General features: G+C 44.8%; 1 protein-coding gene across 3 annotated transcripts in view; it reads left to right on the forward strand.

Annotated features, from left to right (window-relative positions):
- Positions 1 to 19,612, forward strand: part of LOC115085867 (zinc finger protein 3 homolog) — a 38,840-nt gene extending 19,228 nt beyond the window's left edge. The window contains exon 8 of one of the 3 annotated variants that reach the window (XM_029592389.1): positions 16,861 to 19,612. In XM_029592389.1, the coding sequence (XP_029448249.1) occupies positions 16,861 to 18,497 (1,637 nt within the window). In that variant the 3' untranslated portion in view covers positions 18,498 to 19,612. Of the gene's footprint in view, positions 2,688 to 16,860 lie in introns of those variants that run through there. The other 2 variants (XM_029592390.1, XM_029592391.1) reach the window with 2 other exon arrangements.
- The last annotated feature ends 6,967 nt before the right edge of the window (positions 19,613 to 26,579 follow it).

A 26,579-nucleotide genomic window follows, 5' to 3' on the forward strand; every position in this document is an offset into this window, starting at 1 on the left:
AGACAAAATCTGATTCACGATCCGTGCAGATTATTAAATCGTGATTCGCCACATATGTCGGAAGGAAGATGTACCAAGAAATATCCAAGAAATTTTCTTAGATACATTTAAATAGGTGATGATGGTTACCCTAAATACTGGCGAAGATCGTCAGTAGATGGTGGTTTGATGGCAGTGGTTAGTATGCACTATGTTTCGATCATCAATTTTGAATAAGCGCTTCACTGCCCATCTCAACGTTGAGTTTTGTAATTCTGTAAAATCTATCAAATACATTTGCAAATATGTAAATAAAGGCCACTTTTGCGGTGGAAAACCGTTATAATGAAGTGGAGAGATTTCTCCCAGGCCGGATCATAAGTTCCTCAGATGCAGTGTGACACGGGCTCTCTTTTCTTATCCATGCATGGTACTTGACCATCATTCATCCTGACGTGCACTTTGAAAATGGACAGCATGTTTATTTTACAGCAGTGAATGCTCAGCATGTGGCTGAAAATCTGTGGAATACTACACATTTTTTTTTACAAGTTTGTTCTCAAGATGCATTTGCAAAAACATTGCCTTTATTGCAAAGTTCCATCATATTATGCATGGAGCAGTAAGACGGTCACGTGCGGAAAGCATTGCCAGGATATGGGAGGGCTAGCCAGGTGATAAGAAAGATGCCCCTTTAGCTAGAGTATACAGCATCCAGCCAAGCAACACTGAAGGTTTTTGTTAGCGTATGCTACTACATAAATTCTGCGGTCCAACTTCATTTCAAGATTTGCAAACAGTAAATGGGATAGTCTTGCGCTAGGTCTATTAGAAGATGATTACCAGTGGGCGGCTGCAGTGCAAGATTGCATTGTATGCAATTCTGCTACAAGCTTGCACCAGTTGTTGACAGTAATACTGGGCTTCTGGGAAATATTTTTATTTTTTATTATTTATTTATTTATTTGTAGGTTTTTATATACCGACAACCGTTTGCACAGCGTGTCGATTTACAGATAACTTAAAACTTTTTGGAAGTGTCAATACATAGAAATATTAGGTCCATTATCTATATGGAATCGATTTAAAGAACATAGGTGCAAAGATATTCTACACGGTGCATGGCAACCATTCCCAGAAATTGATGTGCAATTTTCTGATGGGATATTTAATGAAGGGGTCATAAAATTGAAAGATCAGGTATTGGCTGTTCATGAGAAACCGTAGAATTTGGCTTACCTGAAGTGCGAGGCAGTGATCCAGATATTTTCAACCATGAATACCTGAGGGAAATTAACTAAGATGTTACATACATATGTACAGGAAAGGAACCGATTTCAGTACCCGACAATCTTATGATACCATAATAAACAGTGTCTCTAATAGTAAGGATGTCCCAGGAAGAACCAGAAAGACATTTGTAATCAGTTTAATACTGGCAAATTTAAGAGCGCAGAGGAAAGTAGCTGCTGCAGTGGCATAATCTGGTCTCACTGCGACGTTGCACTGTGACATTCCACATTCAGGTTGCAATTAAATTTAACACAGAGCAAGAAGCTGACGTACTCATTAAAGAAAAACAGCCGCACCTCAAAAGTTGTCCAAGTGGCAGTAACTTGTTGTGTGGGGTGACTGCGCGATGGCGCATAAACCGGGAGTGGAAGCTGCCGACGGCGGTCTTTGTGACAACGGATCAAATAATACCATTATGGGCAGAGTAACATTTGTTTTTTGCTGGCAGTTTCAGACAAACACTTCCAGTTCTATCCAAGTTGACCAGAGTGGATGAGGTTAACGCATGCATTAAATCGTCCCATATTTGAAGGCATGTTAAACCATCACTGCAAGCCATCATGAGAGTGGATTTGAAAGGAGGCCCCAAAATGCAGCCACGTTTGCTGATTGGCAACGGGACAATAGAACTGAGATGCCGGACCCCCTGGGTGTAGCAAATCGTTCAGTTGAAGAACTGCTAGGGAGCGTATCTCCAAACATACTAAACATTCATACAATGAATTCCTCCTGGCTGCCTGAATGAGCGATGGCATGTCCAAATAACAAAGAGATTGAGGACATTAAGCAAAGAATTGTATGTACATTTCATGCCACAATAACCTATTTCTCTGTGGATGCAGTCAGAAGACACAGGTGAGGCTGTTCATTACCCGCCAGAATTTCTGAAATCATTAAACCCATCTGGATTGCCCCCCGCACAAGTTAACTTTAAAAAAAAAAAAATCGGCGAATCGATTATCCTTTCTAAGGAATTTAAGCCCTCCCAAGACTATGCAGTGGCACCAGAGTGCAAATTAGAGACCCGAAGTACAACTTGTTGGCAGTGGTGGTGCTAACTGGAGTCGACGACAGGGGAAATCTTCCGGGTCCTGCAAATTGCAATGAGTCCCTCTAATTTGCCAATTTCCGTTCAAGAGAATTCAATTTCCGGTAAAAATGTTGCTTTGCCGTGACAGTTGAGAAAGTGCGAGGCCAAACCTTCAGCATCGTTGATGTCGACTTGCAGAGGGACCGTTTTTTCCCACGAACAGCTGTATGACGCACTCTCTAGAGCTGGGCAGTGGGAGAAGTCAAATAAACTGTCGCTGCCAGACCAACAGCACTGACGAGGCGGTTTATAGAGAGATTATCTAAATGTCTATATGCCTTTTGTTAATTACTTTAATATAATTAAACAGTATTTATCTTTTTTTTCCCACTTGTTTGTTTATTTTTTTAATCTGGAAAGCGATTAATAACTGTTACTCAGTAAATAAATCGATTTTGAACCAGACAACCCAAGCAACGCCGGGTAGTTTTCGCTAGAAAAGAGTAAGTGAAAAATGAAGCCTGCAAGCAAACACTGTTTAATGCATCTCAGGTTATGCAGGCAAGGAGCAGAAGCGTCAGCACTTTGTCAGCATAGCCGTTAATTGAATACCACTGAACAGTATACTGTACAAAGGGTGGGCAACGCCGGTCCTGGTCTCATGTTGAGGATGTCCCTAATGAATGTGCAGGAGAGCGATTTGCATGCACTCTGCCTCAGTTTGTATGCAGATCTATTTCCTGCATTTTTCATTAGGGGGGTATCCTGAAAACCGACCGCTTTGCGGCCCTCGAGAACTGGCGTTGCCCACCCCTGAGTTACAGCCATTTGCTAAGGGGCAGAAGGGGATTTAGGGTACATATCCTGGTGGAGTCTGGTGTGTGTATAGGGAGGAGGCGACGACGGTGTTGTGCAGTAAGTAATAGTGGCTTGTGATCAGTAACATGCCCACCACGAGGCACAGGCAGCACTCCTCCCCTGCCAGATCTCCTTTTCTTACTCCGTTGGCACTGGGTGGCTTCTTTTGTGGTGCAGGGTAAGATGGGATGACATCTGGGTACTGGCAGGAGCATCCTCAGTTACCTTTCTTGTTTACAGACATAGATGGATGGGAGAAAAAGACAGTGGAGATACCTTGGTAAGAGGCAGGGGTCCTACAGAGATGGACTTTTCCTTGTTGTATTTTTGACATAGGGACCTATCCAGTAAATGTTGCTGAGCCCCCAGAATAGTGTGCTATGCAGTAAGATCCTCGTGTGCATGCAAAATCAAACCGTGATGACGTTGTTGTTAGTATTTCAGACCTTATTATCCACTAATACAGCAGGTCTTAAAAGCGGTGTACAGAATATGAAGCAAATTTACATGGTAGATAAATATAACACAATAACAAAACAAAATCCAAACCCATATATAACAAAACGATGCAAAAACAACAAATACATAATCCAATAGTAAGGTAGATATGCAAGATACTGACAGATACTGACAGTATCACGAGCTCTGTGTTCACTAAAGAAGACCCTGGAGAAGGACCATCTCTAAACAACAAGAAACTGGAGGGAAGGGGAATAGATGAAAATCCTTTTACAGTAGAAAATGTGTGGGAAGAACTAAAGAACCTGAAAGTGGACAAAGCCATGGGGCCTGATGGGATTCATCCAAGGATATTGAGGGAGCTCAGAGATGTTCTGGCGGGTCCGCTGTGTGACCTGTTCAATAGATCCCTAGAAACGGGAGTGGTGCCGAGTGATTGGAGAAGAGCGGTGGTGGTCCCGCTTCACAAGAGTGGGACCAGGGAAGAGGCAGGCAACTACAGACCGGTTAGCCTCACTTCGGTGGTGGGAAAAGTAATGGAGTCACTGCTGAAAGAGAGAATAGTGAACTATCTACAGTCTGGAGAATTGATGGACCAGAGGCAACATGGAATCACCAGGGGAAGATCCTGTCAGACAAATTTGATTGACTTTTTTGACTGGGTAACCAAGGAATTGGATCAAGGAAGAGCACTAGATGTCATCTACTTGGATTTCAGCAAAGCTTTTGATACGGTTCCGCACAGGAGACTGGTGAATAAAACGAGAAGCTTGGGAGTGAGTGCCGAGGTGGTGACCTGGATTGCAAATTGGTTGACGGACAGAAGACAATGTGTGATGGTAAATGGAGCCTTCTCTGAAGAGAGAGCGGTTTTAAGTGGTGTACCGCAAGGATCGGTGTTGGGACCGGTCCTGTTCAATATCTTTGTGAGCGACATTGCGGACGGGATAGAAGGTAAGGTTTGTCTTTTTGCGGATGACACTAAGATCTGCAACAGAGTGGACACGCCGGAAGGAGTGGAGAGAATGAGACGGGATCTAAGGAGACTGGAAGAGTGGTCGAAGATATGGCAGCTGAGATTCAATGCCAAGAAGTGCAAAGTCATGCATATGGGGAGTGGAAATCCGAATGAACTGTACTCGATGGGGGGGGGAAAGGCTGATGTGCACGGAGCAGGAGAGGGACCTTGGGGTGATAGTGTCTAATGATGTGAAGACAGCGAAACAATGCGACAAGGCGATAGCAAAAGCCAGAAGAATGCTGGGCTGCATAGAGAGAGGAATATCGAGTAAGAAAAGGGAAGTGATTATTCCCTTGTACAGGTCCTTGGTGAGGCCTCACCTGGAGTACTGTGTTCAGTTCTGGAGACCGTATCTACAAAAAGACAAAGACAAGATGGAAGCGGTACAGAGAAGGGCGACCAGGAAGGTGGAGGATCTTCATCGGATGACGTACGAGGAGAGATTGAAGAATCTAAATATGTACACCCTGGAGGAAAGGAGGAGCAGAGGTGATATGATACAGACTTTCAGATACTTGAAAGGTTTTAATGATCCAAAAACAACGACAAACCTCTTCCATAGGAAAATAATCAGCAGAACCAGGGGTCACGATTTGAGGCTCCAGGGAGGAAGATTCAGAACCAATGTCAGGAAGTATTTCTTCACGGAGAGGGTGTGGATGCCTGGAATGCCCTTCCAGAGGAAGTGGTGAAGACCAGAACTGTGAAAGACTTCAAAGGGGCGTGGGATAAACACTGCGGATCCATAAAGTCAAGAGGCCGCCAATGAAGAGTGGGTGACTCGCCAGAATGATGGCTATTGACACAATACCCTTATTAAATAAACATACACATGCTTACTGTGACTCCTACATCGCTCTAAGCTTCAACAGCAAGAGGTAATGGAAAAAAGGATTTGCACTCACAAAGAGGGGAGTAGCTGGCTTGTTACGACGGTTACTACCCCAAACCAAATATGCCTGATACTTCACTTTCAATGCATATACAGCATAGCTCTCTGCTTCAATGACAGGGGAGAAGAATAACTGATACTTCACACATCCAGCAGAGCTCTCTGCTACAACGGCAAGGGAGAAGAAAAAGGGTTCGCACTCAAAAAGCGGAGAGTAGCTGGCTTGTTACGGCGGTTACTACCCCAAACCAAATGTGCCTGATACTTCACTTTCCATGCATATCCAGCATGGTTCTCTGCTTCATCGGCATGGGAGAAAGACTGATACATCACGCATTTCCAGCATAGCTCTCTGCTTCAACGGCAGGGGAAAAAAAAACAAACCAAAAACAAAAAACTGATGCTTCACGCATATCCTGCATAGCTTCAACGACAGGGATGAAGAAAAAAAAAGGATTCGCAATCACAAAGCGAGGAGTAGCTGGCTTGTTACGGCGGTTACTATCCCAAACCAAATGTGCCTGATACTTCACTTTCAATGCATATCCAGCATGGCTCTCTGCTTCAACGGCAGGGGAGAAAAAAAAAAAAAAAAACCCAACAAGGGCTGTACAACATAGTCTAGGTAAAACAAATAAGCATGGGTGTAGCTTGCTTATCGCGGCGGTTACTGCCCCTACTACCCCTAACTAATCAAGCTAGATATTTCACTTGGATGCAGCTCCATCACTGCTCTCTACATTAATGGTGGGGGTGGAAGGGGAATAGAACCAAGAGCTAAGAGAAACAGATAAGAATGAGAGAAAAAATGTGTGAGGCTTGCTGGGCAGACTGGATGGGCCATTCGGTCTTCTTCTGCCGTCATTTCTATGTTTCTATAAAAAAATAAATCAATACCAAGTCATTTAAAAAACAAAAACTACGATCAGAGAGGCCAGCTTATCAGATCAGGATTACATGAACCGGGTTAAATAGAGTGCCTTACAGGCAAATCTTGCTGAACTTCCGAAAAAGCTGTGCTACTGAGCCATGACTTAACAAGTGTCTGAAATGTCAAATAATCATTGCCCCTTCTAATATCATCTGGCATAGAATTCCATAAATAAAGACCAGTATATGAAAAAGCTAGTTTCCTTATCATCCACGCCAGACCAGTTCAGACAAATGGATTATGTCCCCCCTCCAGCAGATGGAGATGGAGGGGGGGAGAAAAAGCTCAAAGCTGACGTCACTTCCCCTAGAAGGGTCTGGTACTGCCTTCAGCTTTCCAGTATTTCTCTGACTCCAGTAAATAGTGCAGATGTGTGGACTGGTGCTGCAGCTATGTGTAGGCTTCTCCCAGGAAGAATTTTTAGGCCCAGGTTCTTGGTGGAGCATAGGCCACTCCTGGGAAGGAATTTTAGGCCCAGGTTCTTGGTGGAGCATAGGCCGCTCCTGGGAAGGATTTTTAGGCCCAGGTTCTTGGTGGAGCATAGGCCACTCCTGGGAAGGAATTTTAGGCCCAGGTTCTTGGTGGAGCATAGGCCACTCCCGGGAAGGATTTTTAGGCCAGGTTCTTGGTGGAGCATTGGCCGCTCCTGGGAAGGCTGTAGGCCAGGTTCCCAATGGAGCATAGGCCACTCCCGGGAAGGATCTTTAGGCCCAGGTTCTTGGTGGAGCATTGGCCGCTCCTGGGAAGGCTGTAGGCCAGGTTCCCAATGGAGCATAGGCCACTCCCGGGAAGGATCTTTAGGCCCAGGTTCTTGGTGGAGCATTGGCCGCTCCTGGGAAGGCTGTAGGCCAAGTTCCCAATGGAGCATAGGCCACTCCCGGGAAGGATCTTTAGGCCCAGGTTCTTGGTGGAGCATTGGCCGCCCCTGGGAAGGCTGTAGGCCAGGTTCTTGGTGGAGCATAAGCCACTCCCGGGAATGATTTTTAGGCCCAGGTTCTTGGTGGAGCATAGGCCGCTCCTGGGAAGGATTTTTAGGCCCAGGTTCTTGGTGGAGCATAGGCCACTCCACTCCTGGGAAGGAATTTTAGGCCCAGGTTCTTGGTGGAGCATTGGCCGCTCCTGGGAAGGCTGTAGGCCAGGTTCCCAATGGAGCATAGGCCACTCCCGGGAAGGAATTTTAGGCCCAGGTTCTTGGTGGAGCATTGGCCGCCCCTGGGAAGGCTGTAGGCCAGGTTCCCAATGGAGCATAGGCCACTCCCGGGAAGGAATTTTAGGCCCAGGTTCTTGGTGGAGCATTGGCCGCCCCTGGGAAGGCTGTAGGCCAGGTTCCCAATGGAGCATAGGCCACTCCCGGGAATGATTTTTAGGCCCAGGTTCTTGGTGGAGCATAGGCCACTCCCGGGAAGGATCTTTAGGCCCAGGTTCTTGGTGGAGCATAGGCCACTCCCGGGAAGGATCTTTAGGCCCAGGTTCTTGGTGGAGCATTGGCCGCTCCTGGGAAGGCTGTAGGCCAGGTTCTTGGTGGAGCATAGGCCGCTCCTGGGAAGGATTTTTAGGCCAGGTTCTTGGTGGAGCATAGGCCGCTCCTGGGAAGGATTTTTAGGCCCAGGTTCTTGGTGGAGCATAGGCCGCTCCTGGGAAGGATCTTTAGGCCCAGGTTCTTGGTGGAGCATAGGCCACTCCCGGGAAGGCTGTAGGCCCAGGTTCTTGGTGGAGCATAGGCCGCTCCTGGGAATGATCTTTAGGCCCAGGTTCTTGGTGGAGCATTGGCCGCTCCTGGGAAGGCTGTAGGCCAGGTTCTTGGTGGAGCATAGGCCGCTCCTGGGAAGGATTTTTAGGCCAGGTTCTTGGTGGAGCATAGGCCGCTCCTGGGAAGGATTTTTAGGCCCAGGTTCTTGGTGGAGCATAGGCCGCTCCTGGGAAGGATCTTTAGGCCCAGGTTCTTGGTGGAGCATAGGCCACTCCCGGGAAGGCTGTAGGCCCAGGTTCTTGGTGGAGCATAGGCCGCTCCTGGGAATGATCTTTAGGCCCAGGTTCTTGGTGGAGCATTGGCCGCTCCTGGGAAGGATCTTTAGGCCCAGGTTCTTGGTGGAGCATTGGCCGCTCCTGGGAATGATCTTTAGGCCCAGGTTCTTGGTGGAGCATTGGCCGCTCCTGGGAAGGCTGTAGGCCAGGTTCTTGGTGGAGCATAGGCCGCTCCTGGGAAGGATCTTTAGGCCCAGGTTCTTGGTGGAGCATTGGCCGCTCCTGGGAATGATCTTTAGGCCCAGGTTCTTGGTGGAGCATAGGCCGCTCCTGGGAAGGATTTTTAGGCCCAGGTTCTTGGTGGAGCATAGGCCACTCCCGGGAAGGATCTTTAGGCCCAGGTTCTTGGTGGAGCATTGGCCGCTCCCGGGAAGGCTGTAGGCCAGGTTCTTGGTGGAGCATAGGCCGCTCCCGGGAAGGATTTTTAGGCCCAGGTTCTTGGTGGAGCATTGGCCGCTCCCGGGAAGGCTGTAGGCCAGGTTTTTGGTGGAGCATAGGCCGCTCCCGGGAAGGATTTTTAGGCCCAGGTTCTTGGTGGAGCATAGGCCGCTCCTGGGAAGGATTTTTAGGCCCAGGTTCTTGGTGGAGCATAAGCCACTCCCGGGAAGGATCTTTAGGCCCAGGTTCTTGGTGGAGCATTGGCCGCTCCTGGGAAGGATTTTTAGGCCCAGGTTCTTGGTGGAGCATAAGCCACTCCCGGGAATGATCTTTAGGCCCAGGTTCTTGGTGGAGCATTGGCCGCTCCTGGGAAGGCTGTAGGCCAGGTTCTTGGTGGAGCATAGGCCGCTCCTGGGAAGGATTTTTAGGCCCAGGTTCTTGGTGGAGCATAGGCCGCTCCTGGGAAGGATCTTTAGGCCCAGGTTCTTGGTGGAGCATAAGCCACTCCCGGGAATGATTTTTAGGCCCAGGTTCTTGGTGGAGCATTGGCCGCTCCTGGGAAGGATTTTTAGGCCCAGGTTCTTGGTGGAGCATTGGCCGCCCCTGGGAAGGATCTTTAGGCCCAGGTTCTTGGTGGAGCATTGGCCGCCCCTGGGAAGGATCTTTAGGCCCAGGTTCTTGGTGGAGCATAGGCCGCCCCTGGGAAGGATCTTTAGGCCCAGGTTCTTGGTGGAGCATTGGCCGCTCCCGGGAAGGCTGCCCTCTGGATGATGGTCCTGGTGGGACTGGTTCTCCCTTCCCCTTGGGAACCAACTCGAGGTTTGAGTTCCTGCTTGGCTGCACCAATGGGTTCACCGGGTGGTCCTGGTGACTTTGTTCTCTTGGGTCTGGCAGCAGGAGCTACTGACAGCGCCCTTTCCCTCTATTCTGAGAGAGCAACAGGGAGGCAGTAGTTTAAAAAAAACAGGCTTGCAGCATAGCCTTTTCCCTGGGCTGCCTCCTAGTCTCCTGTGGTGCTGGGCCAGATTTGGACTCAGTCAGAGGACGGAGATGATCAAGCTCCCTTTTCCCTTCCTCCCTCTCTTGGTTTGTGCTATGGCTTTTAAAAGAGGAAGGCACAGTGTCACAGATAAGTCTCGATGGCCATGGGTGTCTGCTTTGCTTGTGAGTAGGCAGGTGTTATAGTCACCCAGAAAGAACCATGATTTCTCCTATTCTTTGGGTCCCCTTGCAAAATAGCAGACATTTTCTTAGGACGTTCTCACATTCCCCCTTAACTCCTCTAGGGTTTCTCACCAGATGTTTCTCACATGCATTTAACCTGAGTCCATTATCTGCTGCTATCAGGCTGTCCTCTTGTGCTAACCATGACCCTGGGTACCTGCTGGTCAAGATGTGGCAAAGGCCTCCCTATGCAGGGTGGGACTCTGGTTCCTCCTTTAGTCAGATGTTTGACCAAAGGCGGAACCAGACTACTCAAGCCAAATCGGAGCGAGCAAGCCGTTCATCCTCAACCAGGGTTATGCAAGTGTTGGTTCCCTAGGCTGATTGAATACTATCCCGAACAGTAATTAGTCCTTCCCAGTCTCTGGCATATAGAAAGAAGAAAGTGGGTTATGGCCTTGGACTTTAAGAGATGAAGGTCTTACTCCTGGTGCCCAGGTCTCCTGTTTCCATGTTTGTTCTGAGCATGGCCTGCTCTGCAGGTCCTAGGCTCCAGGGCAAGGGACCTGACAGTTGTACCTTGAGCACAGACCCATATGTGTCTTACTCAATTTTCACTCCTCTCAGGATGATACCGAGTAGTCCAGTGCTGCAAGGCTCTGATGACTTTGATCGATTTAGTGGTCAATCAAATTAAATAAATACTCAAGGCTTACCTTCCCTATCTCTTGGGAGGTTAGGAGGAATCTGAGCAGGTGGCTTATGGATTTGCAGTCTCTCTCATGATTTCTTCGCATGGTAAGCATGAACTTTGTGGGTTAGGAGGGAAATTATGATCCAGGTCAGCTGAAGAGAGAGGCCCAGGGGTCAAGGTCTAGTGCGAGGGTCAGAGCCAGCTGTTTAGCACCTCAAAAATCCTGGCCTCCAGCTCAGGAGAAGGCAGCCCGAGTGGTGGCAGTCAGTGTAATGCCATTAACAGATGTGAACAAGCTGAAGGAATCTGGTAGCCCTCAGGTACCCTGGTAAGTGAGTCAGCCTCTGCCCTGTTAGTGGTCAGGTGGACAGGAGTGGATTTGGGATCAGCCCGGTAAAGCTCAGGGGCAAGCAACTTCTTCAGCCCAAAAAAGGAAAGCAGGAGCCCAGGGGGGTTGGATGTGCAGTGTCCAGTCTTCTGCGTGGGTTCCTGCCAGGAGCCTGGACATTCCCTAGACCGAGTCCTGAAAGTGCAAGCAAAGGTTCTCCTTCACCCTTTCCCCCAGCCAGAGGATTCTTCTAGGTTGTAAAAAAGAATGGAAGGGATCTTCTAGGGTTTGCAGCTTTGGCTGTTGAGAGAGCCAGGTTACATAATAAGGATACTTTAGTGTCAGAGGTTACAGCCTTCAGTGGCATGAAAGAGGACCATTAGTGGACTGGAATTAGAGTTCGGAGCCTCTGCGAGGCCAGTTTATGGAAGAGGCAATATTTCCCTTTGATGGATCCATTCCTTCAAGCTTGTTCTTCCACCAGAAGAATCTGGGATGAAGACATAACTTGTAAATCTCGCAGAGGGCTGAGACCAACTCTGGCTTGCTGGAAAGGACACAATCGTGCAAGTTATCGTGCCACTCTCTCGGATGGGATACTTTCTTCAAGGGAGTCAAGAATGCAAGTCTCCCGCTGTGGAAGGTCTTCTCAAATTGGAATCTGAGTTTTGAAAGGATCTGGCCTTCCTTCTTCTCAAGCCTCATAAGGGCATCTCTTTGAGTCTTGTTGTTAAAGTCAGACTCCTTGGTGGCCTTTGGTAATTTTAACGGAAGAGGTATCTCTGAGCCCAATACTATTCCTCTTCTAAGGATAGTGTTTCACTTGTGTCGGAATCAGGCTTTTCTTATGACCGTGAGAAAGTAGAGCAATGTAGGATAGGACAAGGACGGCCATTCACCAGTCTGCTGTAGGTCACCTTTGAGTTTTATTTATTTATTTTAGAAACTTTTGTATACCTCTCTTCCAAACAGGAAAGGAGATCAAAGTGGTTTACAACTAAACATACATAATGAGGTGACATAAAATAAACAGCTATCACAATAATCATCAAATCATAAACACATTAAAAATAAAAAAACAGATAAAATCTTAAAAATATGAAAAAGTAAGACAGGAAATAAAAAAGACAAATTTTTCACTCTGGAATGTATATTCTTCTTTGTATAGCCAAGTTTTGAGTCCTTTTCTGAACAATTTTAAATCAGTCGTTGATGTCAGGCAGTGTATTCAAAAGTATGGGTCCCGCAATAGAAAAAGCTTTCTCCCTTACTTCACCAATATGTGCTTATTCTGATAGATGGAATTTCGAGCAAACCTTTATTTTGAGATCTTAGAGAGCAAGTTGGAATATAAATATGTAATTTAGAACCGACCCATGGTGTATCGGAAATATTTACAAGTTTATGTATTATTGTTAATATCTTGTATTTGATTCTGGCTCTAATGGGGAGCCAATGTAGATTAATAAGAACGGGTGTAATATGATCGAATTGTTTTGTTCCAATAATTATTCTGGCTGCAGAGTTTTGTAAAAGTTGTATGGGATGTAATGTTGATGTAGTAGATCCTAGTAATAGTGAATTATAATAATCAGTTCCAGAAAAAAATCAAGGTCTGTAACACCATCCTGAAATCACTTTTACAAACTATGGGTTTTAGATGTTTTAACATTTGTAACTTAGCATATCCATTACGGATTATGTATTGAACTTGATTTCTCATGGTAAGATTAGTATCCAGTTGTACTGTATTTTGAATGGGTATGGAATGTCCTTTGAAATCTAGAGTTATTTGAGGAAAATCTGTTTTTAATCTCGATAGTAAGATAATTTCTGTTTTTTGAGCATTAAGAGCTAAACAATTATGAGACATCCATTGGTTTATAACATCTAAATATATTTTTAAGTATTGCAAAGTTTTTGTTAGGGTCTCTTTGATAGGAATGTACAATTGAACATCATGTGCATAGATGAAAACATTTAAATCAAGTCCACTTAGAAGTTTACAAAGTGGAATGAGGTAGATATTAAATAACATTGCAGATAGAGCAGACCCCTGTGGAACTCCTGGATTAATATGTTTTAATGCAGAAGGTTTAATGCAGAAGGTTTGATAAGGGAAATGTTCTATTATGTAAAAATGAATACTTTAGTAGAAATTCCTAGCTGTTCTAATCTATTTAATAAGATTGTATGATCAATGGTGTCAAATGTTGCAGACACGTCAAGTAGGACTAAGAGAGAGTCCTGTCCACCATCAAAACCTCTCCAGACAGTATCGAACATTGAGAACAGCAATGTTTCTCTATTGGCATTTTTACGAAACCCATATTGATTAGGGAATAATGCATTGGATTTTTCTAAGTAGTCAGAAAGCTGCTAAGAACAATTGATTCAACCAGTTTTGATAGAAAAGGGAGATTAGAGAGAGGACAATAATTATTCAGAAGATTAGGGTCAAGTTTTTTTTATATAGGTTTTACAATAGTTGTTTTTATTTCACTCGGTAAGTTTCCTTCAGATAATGACAGATTAATCAATTTGGTTTAATAAGGGGACATTTCTTCCACTAATTGTTTTAATATAATGATGGGGATAGGATTAAGTGGAATTAATTTTTGTTATTGCTGCCTGAGTATCAAAGATGGTAATGGTAGAAAAATGTGTCCAAGTTGCAATGGGTTTATCGTCCTTGGGTGCTATGTTTAATTGAGAGGAAAATCCTGAAACAATATCATTTACTTTTTTTATTAAAAAAAAATTAGCATGCTCTTCTCCATGAAAAGGAAATATAGCAGAATTAGATGTTGTAGACAAAGGCCTCGTCAAAAATTTTACAGTAGATCGTAGGTGGCCATGTTTTTCTTGGATAGGTCGTTGATGTGTCCTATTAATGCACAGTGGTTTCCAAGGCATTGACTTCAGGAGGAATCAAGGAGATAAGTGCTTTGGCCTGCTCCAGCAAGAGTTTGCAGGTCCCAAGGATTGTTGAGCCCACTCGACAAGGGTACAGGACGAGCCATAGGTAGAATCAGAACCTGTCTTTCCCTGCTGTAAGGGCCTCAGTGTGGTTGTGCAGGCCGAGAAAGGCTATGCCTTGGACACAGGAGTCCCGAGAACTAGTGTGGCTTCCTTCCACCCGGTCTTTGTGGAGCGTTAGTACGTCCCACTTGTTTGGATGAGAAGGAAGGTGAAATTTAAGCTTACCTGTTAATTTCCTTTCCTTTAGTACTGTCAGACCAGTCCAGAACCCACCCAAGGAAGCCAGTGATCAAGGGCTCTCAGTCTGACAAATTCAGGAAACTAGCAGCAAGTTTATTGTTGCCCACTGGGAAGGTAGGGAGGCCTGATCATGACCTTGATGTAGGGATCCTCTAATTCTAGGGTTAATGACCATGGAGTGAGGTTTTTTGCCGGGCATCAGGTTTTGGTTGTGCTAGTGATTTGGAAACCAAGACAAACAATTGTCTTTGGTTGTTTTTAACTTTGATATAGGATGCTGAAGAGCTGCACCAGACCCTGCTATATGGGGAGTGAAGTAGCTTTGAGCTTTTTTTTTCTCTCTTTCCATCTGCGAGCAGGGGGCTCATAACCCACTTGTTTGGACTGGTCTGGCAGAACTAAAGGAAAGGAACTTAACAAATAAGTTTTAAATTTAACCTTGTGTGTCTCAGCAAGCCTAACCAGGACAAAGTAGGAATATTTGGCAGAGTGCCAGAGCAGATCAAAGTGCCGTAAACCATCTTTAAGATGCTTAGAGGGGGTCCACCCCATGAACAGCTTTAAAAACTAAAGATTCTTTAAATTGATTTCAAAGGAAACCAGGGATCCAATGAAACTCTTTTAGAATGGGAGAAATACGGTCCTTAAATTTCAGCCAATTCAAAAGGCGTACCGCAGTGTTTTGAATACACTACAGTCTGTGTAATTGCTGCCCCTAGAGACCTGCAAAAGGAGAGTTACAATAATCCAGTCACACTGTAACTATATGACATGAATTACGGTAACTAGATCTGCCTAGCTAATATAAGGACGCAGATTACGTATTAATCAGAACTGGGAGAAAAAGAGGACCTCCCATCTGATGTAGAATTTAGTGCCACCTCCAAAAAATATCTGCTTCCTGCCTCAGCAGACTCCGTACTTATTAATGAAGGAATGCCAGATGGATTGTAGGCTTTAGGGGGGGGAGCATGTGCGAAATAGCAAGGTGCGCTCTCCTCCAGGAGCTATTTCATGTCTGCTCATTAAGATCTAGCATTTAGCAACTGTCTCGGAGCAAATGGTAACATTTTAGCAAACGTCCCGTTGAAAGGGCTCAGCAAGCATTGGGGTTGGCAGATGTAGTAGATTCTCAAGAAATGATCCTTTACCCACAGGCTCTTAACCTAAGCTACATCTTCCTGCACTTGTGTTTGGAGAAGAAAACAGACACCAACACACACCCCCCTTTAGAGCTTACTACATGTTACAAGTCCCCATTTACTGCTACAGCAAAAAACATCTTTTCAGACCAAACGGGTAACCCATGATAAGAGGTTTTTAAGCTTTGTTGTAGACTCCATAATCTACAAGGCACAAAGATGTCACCATCTTTAACGAAGGACCAGCCCACATGTTCCTAAAGCTTGATATGATTAGGATGGTCATTCCTGACCTTGCTGCTGTTGCTCAGTCCAAAGACCACGCTAGGCATTCTCAGTCTTGAGCCAGAACAGCACTTTGAAGACCACAATTCCTTTTTTGATTGTGGATCTCTTTTCAGAGAGCTCTGAAGCCCCCTGGATGGAGTCTTCATGATATTGTAGCGTCAACAAAGGCTGCCAGTACCATCCCTTTCCCTCTCCATAATCTTCTGATTTGCCTGTCCAGGAGGCACCACCAGGGCGCAAAGACTGCTCATAGTAGGTGGATGGTTCAATGTTGGTACTGGAGTCAGGGCTGATAGATTTCCTCCCTGGTGTCAATGGGGATGGATATGGCAAGGTATGACCGAGGCACTTTCTGATGACAGTTCTTCAGGTTCTCTGTCTTGGCTGGGTGTCATGTGATGGCATAGGTCAGTCATCCTGGTGGGGTGTGACGCAGCACCCCAAGATGAGGCCACCGCATTCCTGCTCCAGTTCCTCTACAGTTTCCTCCTCTTCGGCCTCTGCTTCATCTTCTACTTCCTTGGCAGATGTCTGAGGTGCATGCTTATTCAGCTTAAGACTATTCATCAGCAAATTGAACCAGCAAACTTTGAAGACTGTGGGTCATGCTTCGGTAATTTCTATTTGGATTGCTGCATTGTGAAAACTGCCTGTGAAACTAACTCAGACTGCAGCTATGACAGATTTCAGCAGCACATTTGTTCTTAGGATAATGGAGAAGGGAAAGAGTGTTGCCGATGTTACATAAGCTTCATTGGTTGTCGATGGGTGAAGGAACAAAATTTAAAGGCCATCTTGGAAGCCCAGACAAGATGTACATCATGCATTAGAAAAGGTAGAAAGAAGACCAAATGCCTGCTAGCATGAGGAAAAGAGGACTGCGCCTGCTCAGTTTAATGTCTACATGCTAATTTGTTTAGGGTCTGCACGCTATTTAGCAATCAGGCAGATATAGGGATGAGATGCCATACTTTTTGCATTAGTATTCATGCCAATAATGTGCACATGCTATTGGAGCATTTACTGACTTTTCAGAAAGTCTGAACCTCACAGATCCCATGTAGTCATTGTGTGACCCCTGAGAAAGTCTGATCCCAGGTCATTGATAGCTTTGCATAGTCACTGTCACATAATTAATGCCTTCTTTTTTATCCAGCAGACAATGACATCATGCAAGAAGAGAAGAGGGAGGAGGATCGAGAAGAATGTCCTATAGATTTGGTAGTACTCCCGAGACAATCGGCAGACAAAACGAACAATGTTTCCTTGGAAATGGAGAGAGGGAAAGCTAGAAAAAGTCAATGGAAATCGGAGACAAAGCAAAAAGATCCTGCAGGAGACTCACTGTATGGCATCACTGCATGTGAGAGAAGTGACAGAGAACTCACAAACATCCCTGAGCACCAGAGACACCCAAAAGCAGAGAGATCCTTCCAAAGTAATAGCAATGATGAGCAAATTGCTTCTAAACTCCTACAGAGAGATGGGAAAGGGAAGAAATCCTTTTCATGTGACACCTGTGGAAAAATCTTTGATAGGAAATCACATTTAATATTACATGAGAGAAACCACACAGGAGAGAGACCATTTCCCTGTACTGATTGTGAGAAAAGTTTTAAACAAAAGTTGGAACTAATGAGGCATAAACGAATTCACACAGGAGAGAGACCTTTTTCATGCAAAGAATGTGAGAAAAGATTTAAACATAAGTCAGGACTCGTAAACCATCAAAGAATTCATACAGGGGAGAAACCTTTCTCGTGTACAGACTGTGGGAAAGGTTTTAAGCAAAGGTTTGAACTAATAATCCACCAAAGAATTCACACAGGTGAGAGACCTTTTCCATGCACTTATTGTGAAAAAAGTTTTATTCGGAAGAAAGAACTAGTAATTCATGAAAGAAACCACACAGGAGAGAGACCATTTCCTTGTACTGATTGTGAAAAAAGATTTAAACAAAAGTTGGAGCTGTTGAGCCACCAAAGAATGCACACAGGAGAGAGACCTTTTGCATGTAAAGAGTGTGAGAAGACTTTCAAACATAAGTCAGGACTCCTAAAGCACCAAAGAAATCACACAGGGGAGAAACCCTTTATCTGTATGGAATGTGGGAAAAGTTTTAATCAAAAGTTTGCTCTAATGAACCACCAAAGAATTCACACAGGAGAGAGGCCCTTTTCATGTTCTTATTGTGATAAGAGCTTCATTAGGAAGAGAGACCTAATAATACACCAAAGAAACCATACAGGAGAGAGACCCTTTTCATGTACTGAATGTGAGAAGAGTTTCATTTGTAAGTCGGTTCTCAAATTGCACCAGAGAACTCACACAGGGGAGAAACCCTTTCTGTGTATGGAATGCAACAAAAGTTTTAGGCAGAAATCGGATCTAACAACCCACCAAAAAACTCACAGTGAAGAGAGACCCTTTCCATGCATTCAGTGTGGGAAAAGCTTTAGACGGAAAGGTGATCTTGTTATACACCAAAAGATTCACACTGGAGAGAGACCTTTTCCATGTGATCAATGTGGGAAAAACTTTAGACGCAATGGAGACCTTGTTATCCACCTAAGAATTCACACAGGAGAGAGACCCTTTCCATGCATCAACTGTGGTAAAAGTTTCATTCGGAAGAGGGAACTAAGAATACACGAAAGAACCCACAGAGAACCCACTCTTGACCTCTCTGGTACTAAATCCATTGACTATTCTTGGCCTATGGATTTATCTTTAATCCCAGAGATGCAAACGATTCAGAGATCAGATCGTCCCTATTATTTGTGGATGATTTGAAGCTTTACATCTCCTCCTCATATTGCAGAACAACTCTGAGTTGCGAATGACCTTTCAGATGACATTGGAATGATATTATTCTGGACAAATCTACTAAGGTGACCTTCCTTAGAGGAAAACTCTCCAAAGCTGAAAACATCTTTCCAAAGACTGCAGTATAAATGAACTTGAGCAGAAAGGTATATACATAAATATCTTGGAGTAGAGGAAGGTGCAATAATCCAGCACAAATCACTGAGAAAAAAGATCAGCAAATACTGCAAGAGACTGAAACTGATATTGAAAAGTGCTTTAACAGCATGGAATAAGATACAAGCTACAAGAATCAACTCTAGAGATCTTCACATTTCCCTTGCTTCAGCTCTCAACGGCAGTGGGACAAATGGAATAATGAAAGAGAGCAAAATGTTGATATAGTGGTTTTACTTGGTGCATAATCTTGGCACAAGTTTATCTTCCCTGATAGAGGGAAAGAGTCCTGGAAACATATAGCAAAGCCCTTAGACTGATAGCTAACCAAGAAGGCATCAGGACATTTTTAGCATTTGATATGCACCTGCTTATTAGTATAGCCAAATATGTTGCCTTCTAATGAGGAATTTCTCTAAAAGAAGCAACATTCTTCTGCTACTATTTCTCAAGGCCACTTCTTTGTCTTTGTGCAAGCTGGAGGAACGTACACCAGAAGTGACCACTGCTTCCTTGCTCATGCCTGGCTCTACTTATGCTAACAGTCCTCACTGTACTGCTTTGAGGGATAGTGACATTCCCCACATTTATTTCTTATAGATACATGGAAACAAATATCCCTGAAGGAGGATTTGAAGGCAAAAGGGTGCATGTGCGTGTGTGTGTGTGTGTGTGAGAGAGAGAGATGTTAAGAAAATACCTGTAAACAAGTGGCTGAGAAACCATCTACCTTGGGTTAAAGGCATAGGATGACCAATATGCCAGGCTTGTGACCCTGCTAACACTGCCAGTGATTATATGATGCTTATTGCAATTTAAAACATAAAATGCCACACCCCACCAAGTTGATCCTCCCTATCATTATATCGCAATGATAGGGAGGATCAGCTTGGTGGGGTGTGGCACTTTATGTCCGGGAAGGTATAGAGTCCAACAGGATAAAGATCATACAAGAGACTAAATGCTCAGTAGAATCTATATGGGTAGAAATCCCATGTGTGTTGGGTAAGAGTATAGTGATAGGTGTATACTATCGTCCACCTGGACAAAATGGTCAGACAGATGATGAAATGCTAAGAGAAATCAGGGAAGCAAACCAATTTGGCAGTGCAATAATAATGGGAGATATCAATTACCCCAATATTGACTGGGTAAATGTAACATCAGGACATGCTAGAGACATAAAGTTCCTGGATGTAATAAATGACTGCTTCATGGAGCAATTGGTTCAGGAAACAACAAGAGAGGGAGCTATTTTAGATTTAATTCTTAGTGGAACACAGGATTTGGTGAGAGAGGTAATGATGGTGGGGCCACTTGGCAACAGTGATCATAACATGATCAAATTTAAACTAATAACTGGAAGGGGGACAATAAGTAAATCTGCAGCTCTAACACTAAACTTTCAAAAGGGAAACTTTGACAAAATGAGGAAAATAGAAAAAAAACTGAAAGGTGCAGCTGCAAATGTTAAAAGTGTTCAACAGGCTTGGACATTGTTTAAAAATACAATCCTAGAGGCACAGTCCATATGTATTCCATGCGTTAAGAAAGGTGGAAAGAAGGCAAAATGGCTACAGTCATGGTTAAAAGGTGAGGTGAAAGAGGCTATTTTAGCCAAAAAAAACATCCATCTGAAGAAAATAGGATAAAACATAAGCATTGTCAAGCTAAGTGTAAAACATTGATAAGACAGGTGAAGAGAGAATTTGAAATGAAGTTGGCCATAGAGGCAAAAACTCATAATAAAAACTTTTTAAAATATATCCAAAGCAAGAAACCTGTAAGAGACTTGATTGGACCATTAGATGACTGAGGGGTTAAAGGGGCTCTTATGGAAGATAAGGCCATTGCAGAAAGACTAAATTAATTCTTTGTTTCCGTGTTTACTAATGAGGATGTTGGGGAGATACCAGTTCCGGAGATGGTTTTCAGCGGTGATGAGTCAGATGAACTGAACGAAATCACTGTGAACCTGGAAGATGTAGTAGGCCAGATTGACAAACTAAAGAGTAGCAAATCATCTGGACCAGATGGTATGCATCCTGGGGTACTGAAGGAACTCAAAAATGAAATTTCTGATCTATTAGTTAAAATTTGTAACCTATCATTAAAATCATCCATTGTATCTGAAGACTGGAGGGTGGCCAATGTAACCCCAATATTTAAAAAAGGCACCAGAGGCGATCCGGGTAACTATAAACCAGTGAGCCTGACTTCAGTGCCGGGAAAAATAGTGGAAACTATTCTCAAGATCAAAATTGTAGAGCATATAGAAAGACATGATTTAATGGAACACAGTCAACATGGATTTACCCAAGGGAAGTCTTGCCTAACAAATCTGCTTCATTTTTTTGAATGGCTTAATAAACGTGGATAAAGGTGAACCAGTACATGTAGTGTATTTGGATTTTCAGAAGGAGTTTGACAAAGTCCCTCATGAGAGGCTTCTACGAAACTAAAAAGTCATTGGATAGGAGGCGATGTCCTTTCGTGGATTACAAACTGGTTAAAAGACAGGAAACAGAGAGTAGGATTAAATGGTCAATTTTCTCAGTGGAAAAGGGTAAACAGTGGAGTGCCTCAGGGATCTGTACTTGGACCGGTGCTTTTCAATATATATATAGATGATCTGGAAAGGAATACGATGAGTGAGGTTATCAAATTTGCGGATGATACAAAATTATTCAGAGTAGTTAAATCACAAGCAGACTGTGATACATTACAGGAGGACCTTGTGAGGCTGGAAGATTGGGCATCCAAATGGCAGATGAAATTTAATGTGGACAAGTGCAAGGTGATGCATATAGGGAAAAATAACCCTTGCTGTAGTTACACGATGTTAGGTTCCATATTAGGAGCTACCACCCATGAAAAAGATCTAGGCATCATAGTGGATAATACTTTAAAATCGTCGGTTCAGTGTGCTGCAGCAGTCAAAAAAGCAAACAGAATGTTAGGAATTATTAGGAAGGGAATGGTTAATAGAACGGAAAATATCATAATGCCTCTATATCGCTCCATGGTGAAACCGCACCTTGAATACTGTGTACAGTTCTGGTCGCCTCATCTCAAAAAATATATAGTTGCAATGGAGAAGGTACAGAGAAGGGCAACCAAAATGATAAAGGGGATGGAACATCTACTCTATGAGGAAAGGCTGTAGAGGTTAAGGCTATTCAGCTTGGAGAAGAGACGGCTGAGGGGGGATATGATAGAGGTCTTTAAGATCATGAGAGGTCTTGAATGAGTAGATGTGATTTGATTATTTACACTTTCGAATAATAGAAGGACTAGGGGGCATTCCATGAAGTTAGCAAGTAGCACATTTAAGACTAATCGGAGAAAATTCTTTTTCACTCAATGCACAATAAAGCTCTGGAATTTGTTGCCAGATGATGTGATTAGTGCAGTTAGTGTAGCTGGGTTCAAAAAAGGTTTGGATAAGTTCTTGGAGGAGAAGTCCATTAACTGCTATTAATCAAGTTTACTTAGGGAATGGCCACTGCTATTAATTGCATCAGTAGCATGGGCTCTTCTTGGTGTTTGGGTAATTGCCAGGTTCTTGTGGCCTGGTTTGGCCTCTGTTGGAAACAGGATCCTGGGCTTGATGGACCCTTGGTCTGACCCAACATGGCAATTTCTTATGTTCTTATGTCCCTGTCTTGCATAGTAATATTATTTTCCAGGACTTGGAGTGTGTGTGTGTGTGTGGGGGGGGGGGGGTTATAGCTCCCATGTTGAGGCCAAACGTATCTTAGGAAGGGCAGCCTCTGTTAGGTAGGGGTAACCTAGTAAGTCACTTAAGTGTTGGTCAGAGAGAATGGACTGTATCTATGAGCCACAGAACAATTTCAAAAGGAGGCTGAAGTCACAGGGTACCATGAGGTGAGGGCATGTAGGTATGAGAAGAGGCACAGCCAGGTTCTTGCGGCCTGGATTGGCCTCTGTTGGAAACAGGATGCTGGGCTTGATGGACCCTTGGTCTGCCCCAGCCTGGCATGTTCTTATGTTCTTAAGTGAACCCGGGAAACATATAATGGAGGGGAGTGGAGTGGAGTAGAGCAAGGCTGAAGTGATGCAGGAGAGGGGTGCTGAACGCAGGAAAGATTTCATTAGGAAGGAGAACAGAACCATAAACCATCCACAAACTGCAGGAAGAGTTTCAGTAGTAGGGTCGTTTCTTATAAAACGCCAGAAAATCCATACAGGCAAGGCCGGAGGGGTGGGGAAAAGAGCTCTCTGCCAGAGTCCTTTCTGTGAACAGGCGTGGGTCTGGCCCATTCCAGATCCTCATTCACCTCCCAGGTGTGACAAATTACAAGCAGCAGTTGCTCAGACAACCGGAGCCGACATCCTCAGTCGGCCCTCAATGGCTTAAGGAGAAGAGAGACCCAGACGTTCCTTCTCCTGCGAGGATCACCAAAGCAAAAGCAGCCGGAGGGCCACTGACAGGAAGGAGGAAGTGGCATCCCTGCCTGAAATGTCTCTTAGAAACTCGGCCTTTAATACCCATGGTTGTATCCACAGAAAGCCCAGTAATGTTAGCTTAAGACAAGTTCAGCCCCGTGGCAGACAGGCCCGGGGAAATATCTGCTCCGTCCACGTCAGCAGGGGGCGAATGCAGTGGCTCACTAGCAAGATATTAGTCAAATTATCATTTCAAATTTTTTTTTATTTTCCCAGAATTCGTTACTCCGGTCTGCACAGTATCGACCTGAGGTGGCCAGATTTATTTCCCCCCCCCCCCCCCCCCCCCACTGTATACCAGTAACTTCCTCTTAACAAGCTCGTCGTCTAGGCTTACAGTTTTCCTTTGGCCTCCACCCCACTAATGGTTTCAAAACAGCGGAGGACAGAGCCGTTTCCCCCCCGTCGCTGCTCACGTGGCCTCTTCAGAGAGATCCCTTACTCCATGCCACGGGAGGTGAGGTTTCCCCTGCCAGAGATTGAGGTGGGGACAGCGTGGGCCAGCATCTCCTTTTGGTCCGGTGACCCAGAGGTAGGCCAGAAGGCCTCAGCGGCCAGCACAGTCCCCCGCTTCCCACGCCGTTCCCGTCTTGACCGATCCTTGGTTCTGTCTTGTTTTGCAGTTTGTAATCATCTTTATCTGCCCTCGTTTACTCTGTGCTCGTAAAGGTGATAGCTGAGGCTCGATTTATATTTTATTTTTTATTTTACAGATAATTGGGTTGCTAAAGGGAAGCACGGGGCCAGCGTCCGTCTGTAAGCAAAGCATCAGCAGAGCGTTACAGCTGGGCCAAGCATCGTATAAGGGGGGGAAAAAAACCTCTCGGTAAAGGGAGCGCAGGGGGTACCAGCAGATCAGGATTTCATGGGGAAAGGCCAGCTATAGGTCAGGCATTAGCTGTGCGGAGGATGCGGGGCCCCGATTTGGACCCTGGTGGTGATCGTTGGCCGGGAGTTTGGAGTTCACTCCTGATGGTAAAGGTGTCGTAGTCGTTGGCAGGGTGTTTGGCCTCCATCCCTGGAGGGTACCCGGTAAGGTGAAGCGGTTAGTAAACTCCTTAGGATATATCCAGGATTACTGCTGTGGGTCAAATGCGGTTCTTAGTAGCTTCCTGTGCTTTTACAGTCTCTTTGAGGGGTCCACGGGGGGGGGGCGGGCATGGTACAACCGTTTAAAGGGGCCACATCCGTCGTGGCTCACCTGTGTCAGAGGCAAATCAAAGCCTCTGACACAGTTTCAGATTTAGAAAAGGGGCCAGGAAGAGAGAGAGAGGCGGCACTTTTGCTTCTATTTTGGGATGGGCCAAACCGACCTAGCTGCAGCGGTGTCTTGCTGCATGAGTGGATCCTGGCACATGGCAGAAGAGGCGGAAGGTTAGAAAGACCTTTATGCAGTCAGGTCGCTATCCTCAAATTGGGTGATGGATGTTGAGGCCGTGCTGGCAGGGTCCTGCCAAGAGCGGCACAGGTGACGGCAGAGCCTTCTGTAGGAGTCCGTGACTGGTGGAGATATCCCAAACGGAGAGAGAGAGGTGGGGATGGAGCCATGGTGTGGGTCAAATAAGCCTGCATTCCCCCCCACAGCACCTGTGGTGCCTTTACAGGTGAGAGGTCAGTCAGTCAGGTAAGGAGAAAGTACAGTGCATAGATGAGGAGAAACGTCTTTTTAATAATGGTTTTTACAGACATTTGCCCTCTGTGGCAACCGGTTCATCATGCTCTCCGTCTTCCTAAGGCATTGGGGGTCGGGAAAGAGAGACATTGGGGGCTATGAGAGGAGAGAAAGTTTTCTGGGCGCGATTTTTCCCTGTTCAGTGTGGAGCTGAACAATATAACAGACTGTAAACCCAACAATCTCCACTCATGGGGTTAATCCTTAAAGTATATCCAAACAAAATCCATTCTTTAACCCCTCACACAAACTGATAATGTGAAACACTGCTTGAATTAATACTCCTTATTGCATAAATATGTAGAGATGGTTCGCTTCATATGGCAGGCAAGCAATCAAGGCGCCACTGGCTTCCTGATGTTTTTTTGTATTATAATCATTAACTAACCACCAGCCACCAGTATTTAGTGCAGTTTCATCCCCCAGTTTTTGTTTTAATCCAGATGCTTACGAGTTAAGTAAATAGAGAACAAAGGAAAAGACACAGAAGAGTGTTCGCCTAACTTTATTGGCGGGCGAAGGGGGGGGGAAAGAATATTGAAATAATTGAAAGAGACAAGCAAGGCGATAGTCGAAAAAAACGAACATTTATTTGTTTTTAAAAGTCACAGGAGAGCACAGCATATAAATAAAAAACAAATGTGTGGGTGAAACTGCACTAAATACTGGTGGCTGGTGGTTAGTTAATGATTATAATACAAAAAACATCAGGAAGCCAGTGGCACCTTGATTGGTTACTGTATGAAACTACCATTTATCCATCTTTACATATTTGTGTAATAAGGAGTATTAATTCAAGCAGTGTTTCACGTTATCAGTTTGTGTGAGGGGTTAAAGATTTGATTTTTTTTTTGATACACTTTGGATCTGAGCCATGGTGTCTCTGGGACTCTCCCTCCCTCCTACACTGATTGCAGAGGGCAGGAGCCAGCCCGATACCAGTCTCTCAGGGTGATTGTTGCCAGGACCGAGGGGGTTGGAAGTAAAAAAAGGAGGGTGAAGTAGGGAAACTATTACGCGGAAAATTGGAACTGAAGGCAGTGATTAGCAGAGAAGCTCCTGTCCCCAGTCCCTTTTGCCATCTCTCCCAGTTTTAAACCCTTTCACTTCCCTTCATGCAAGCATATTCCTTCCTGTACAGGCCCCCCTGGGAAAATGTCTGTGACTGATTTTATGGGATCAGAAAAACATTGTTATGCCTGGAGGAACAGTACAGGTTGACTTTTGGAGGCCTGAAATCCAATAAGCAATAAATCCTGCTACATATTGTGTATATATATTGTTTAGGTCAATGGGAGGGTTGTGGATTTGATGGACTTTGTATACTATCCTAGATGAGTAAACGTGTGCACTGTTTATCACAGCTGTTGCCCTGTTTCTATTAGTCTCTTTCATGAGCGTCTGCTCCTGCGCTCCGTGCGGTATTCATCCTTTACATTACAAAGGCTCCTGGGTGTCTGGTGGAGTAGATGACGTAATGGCCCGGCAAGGTGAACGAAATGTGCTGGAAGGCTGACCTGATCCCTCTCATCTTCTCTGACTCTTAAGGTGGCTACAGCTTGAGGATGACGCTGCACTAATTCATAAGGCAGCTGAGAACAGATGTAATGAGCTCAGACCCATCCAGGACATCTGCTTCCACACCTAAGCCTAGATCAAATTGAGAAAGAGGATATTTACAACAGTCCGAGCCATAGGTAGATGGAAGTATTTCTTGAGCCACAGCAAGGTTAGCAGCAAACACTATACCA

The sequence above is a fragment of the Rhinatrema bivittatum genome, chromosome 2, assembly GCF_901001135.1.
Source record: "Rhinatrema bivittatum chromosome 2, aRhiBiv1.1, whole genome shotgun sequence".
Lineage (NCBI taxonomy): Eukaryota > Metazoa > Chordata > Amphibia > Gymnophiona > Rhinatrematidae > Rhinatrema > Rhinatrema bivittatum.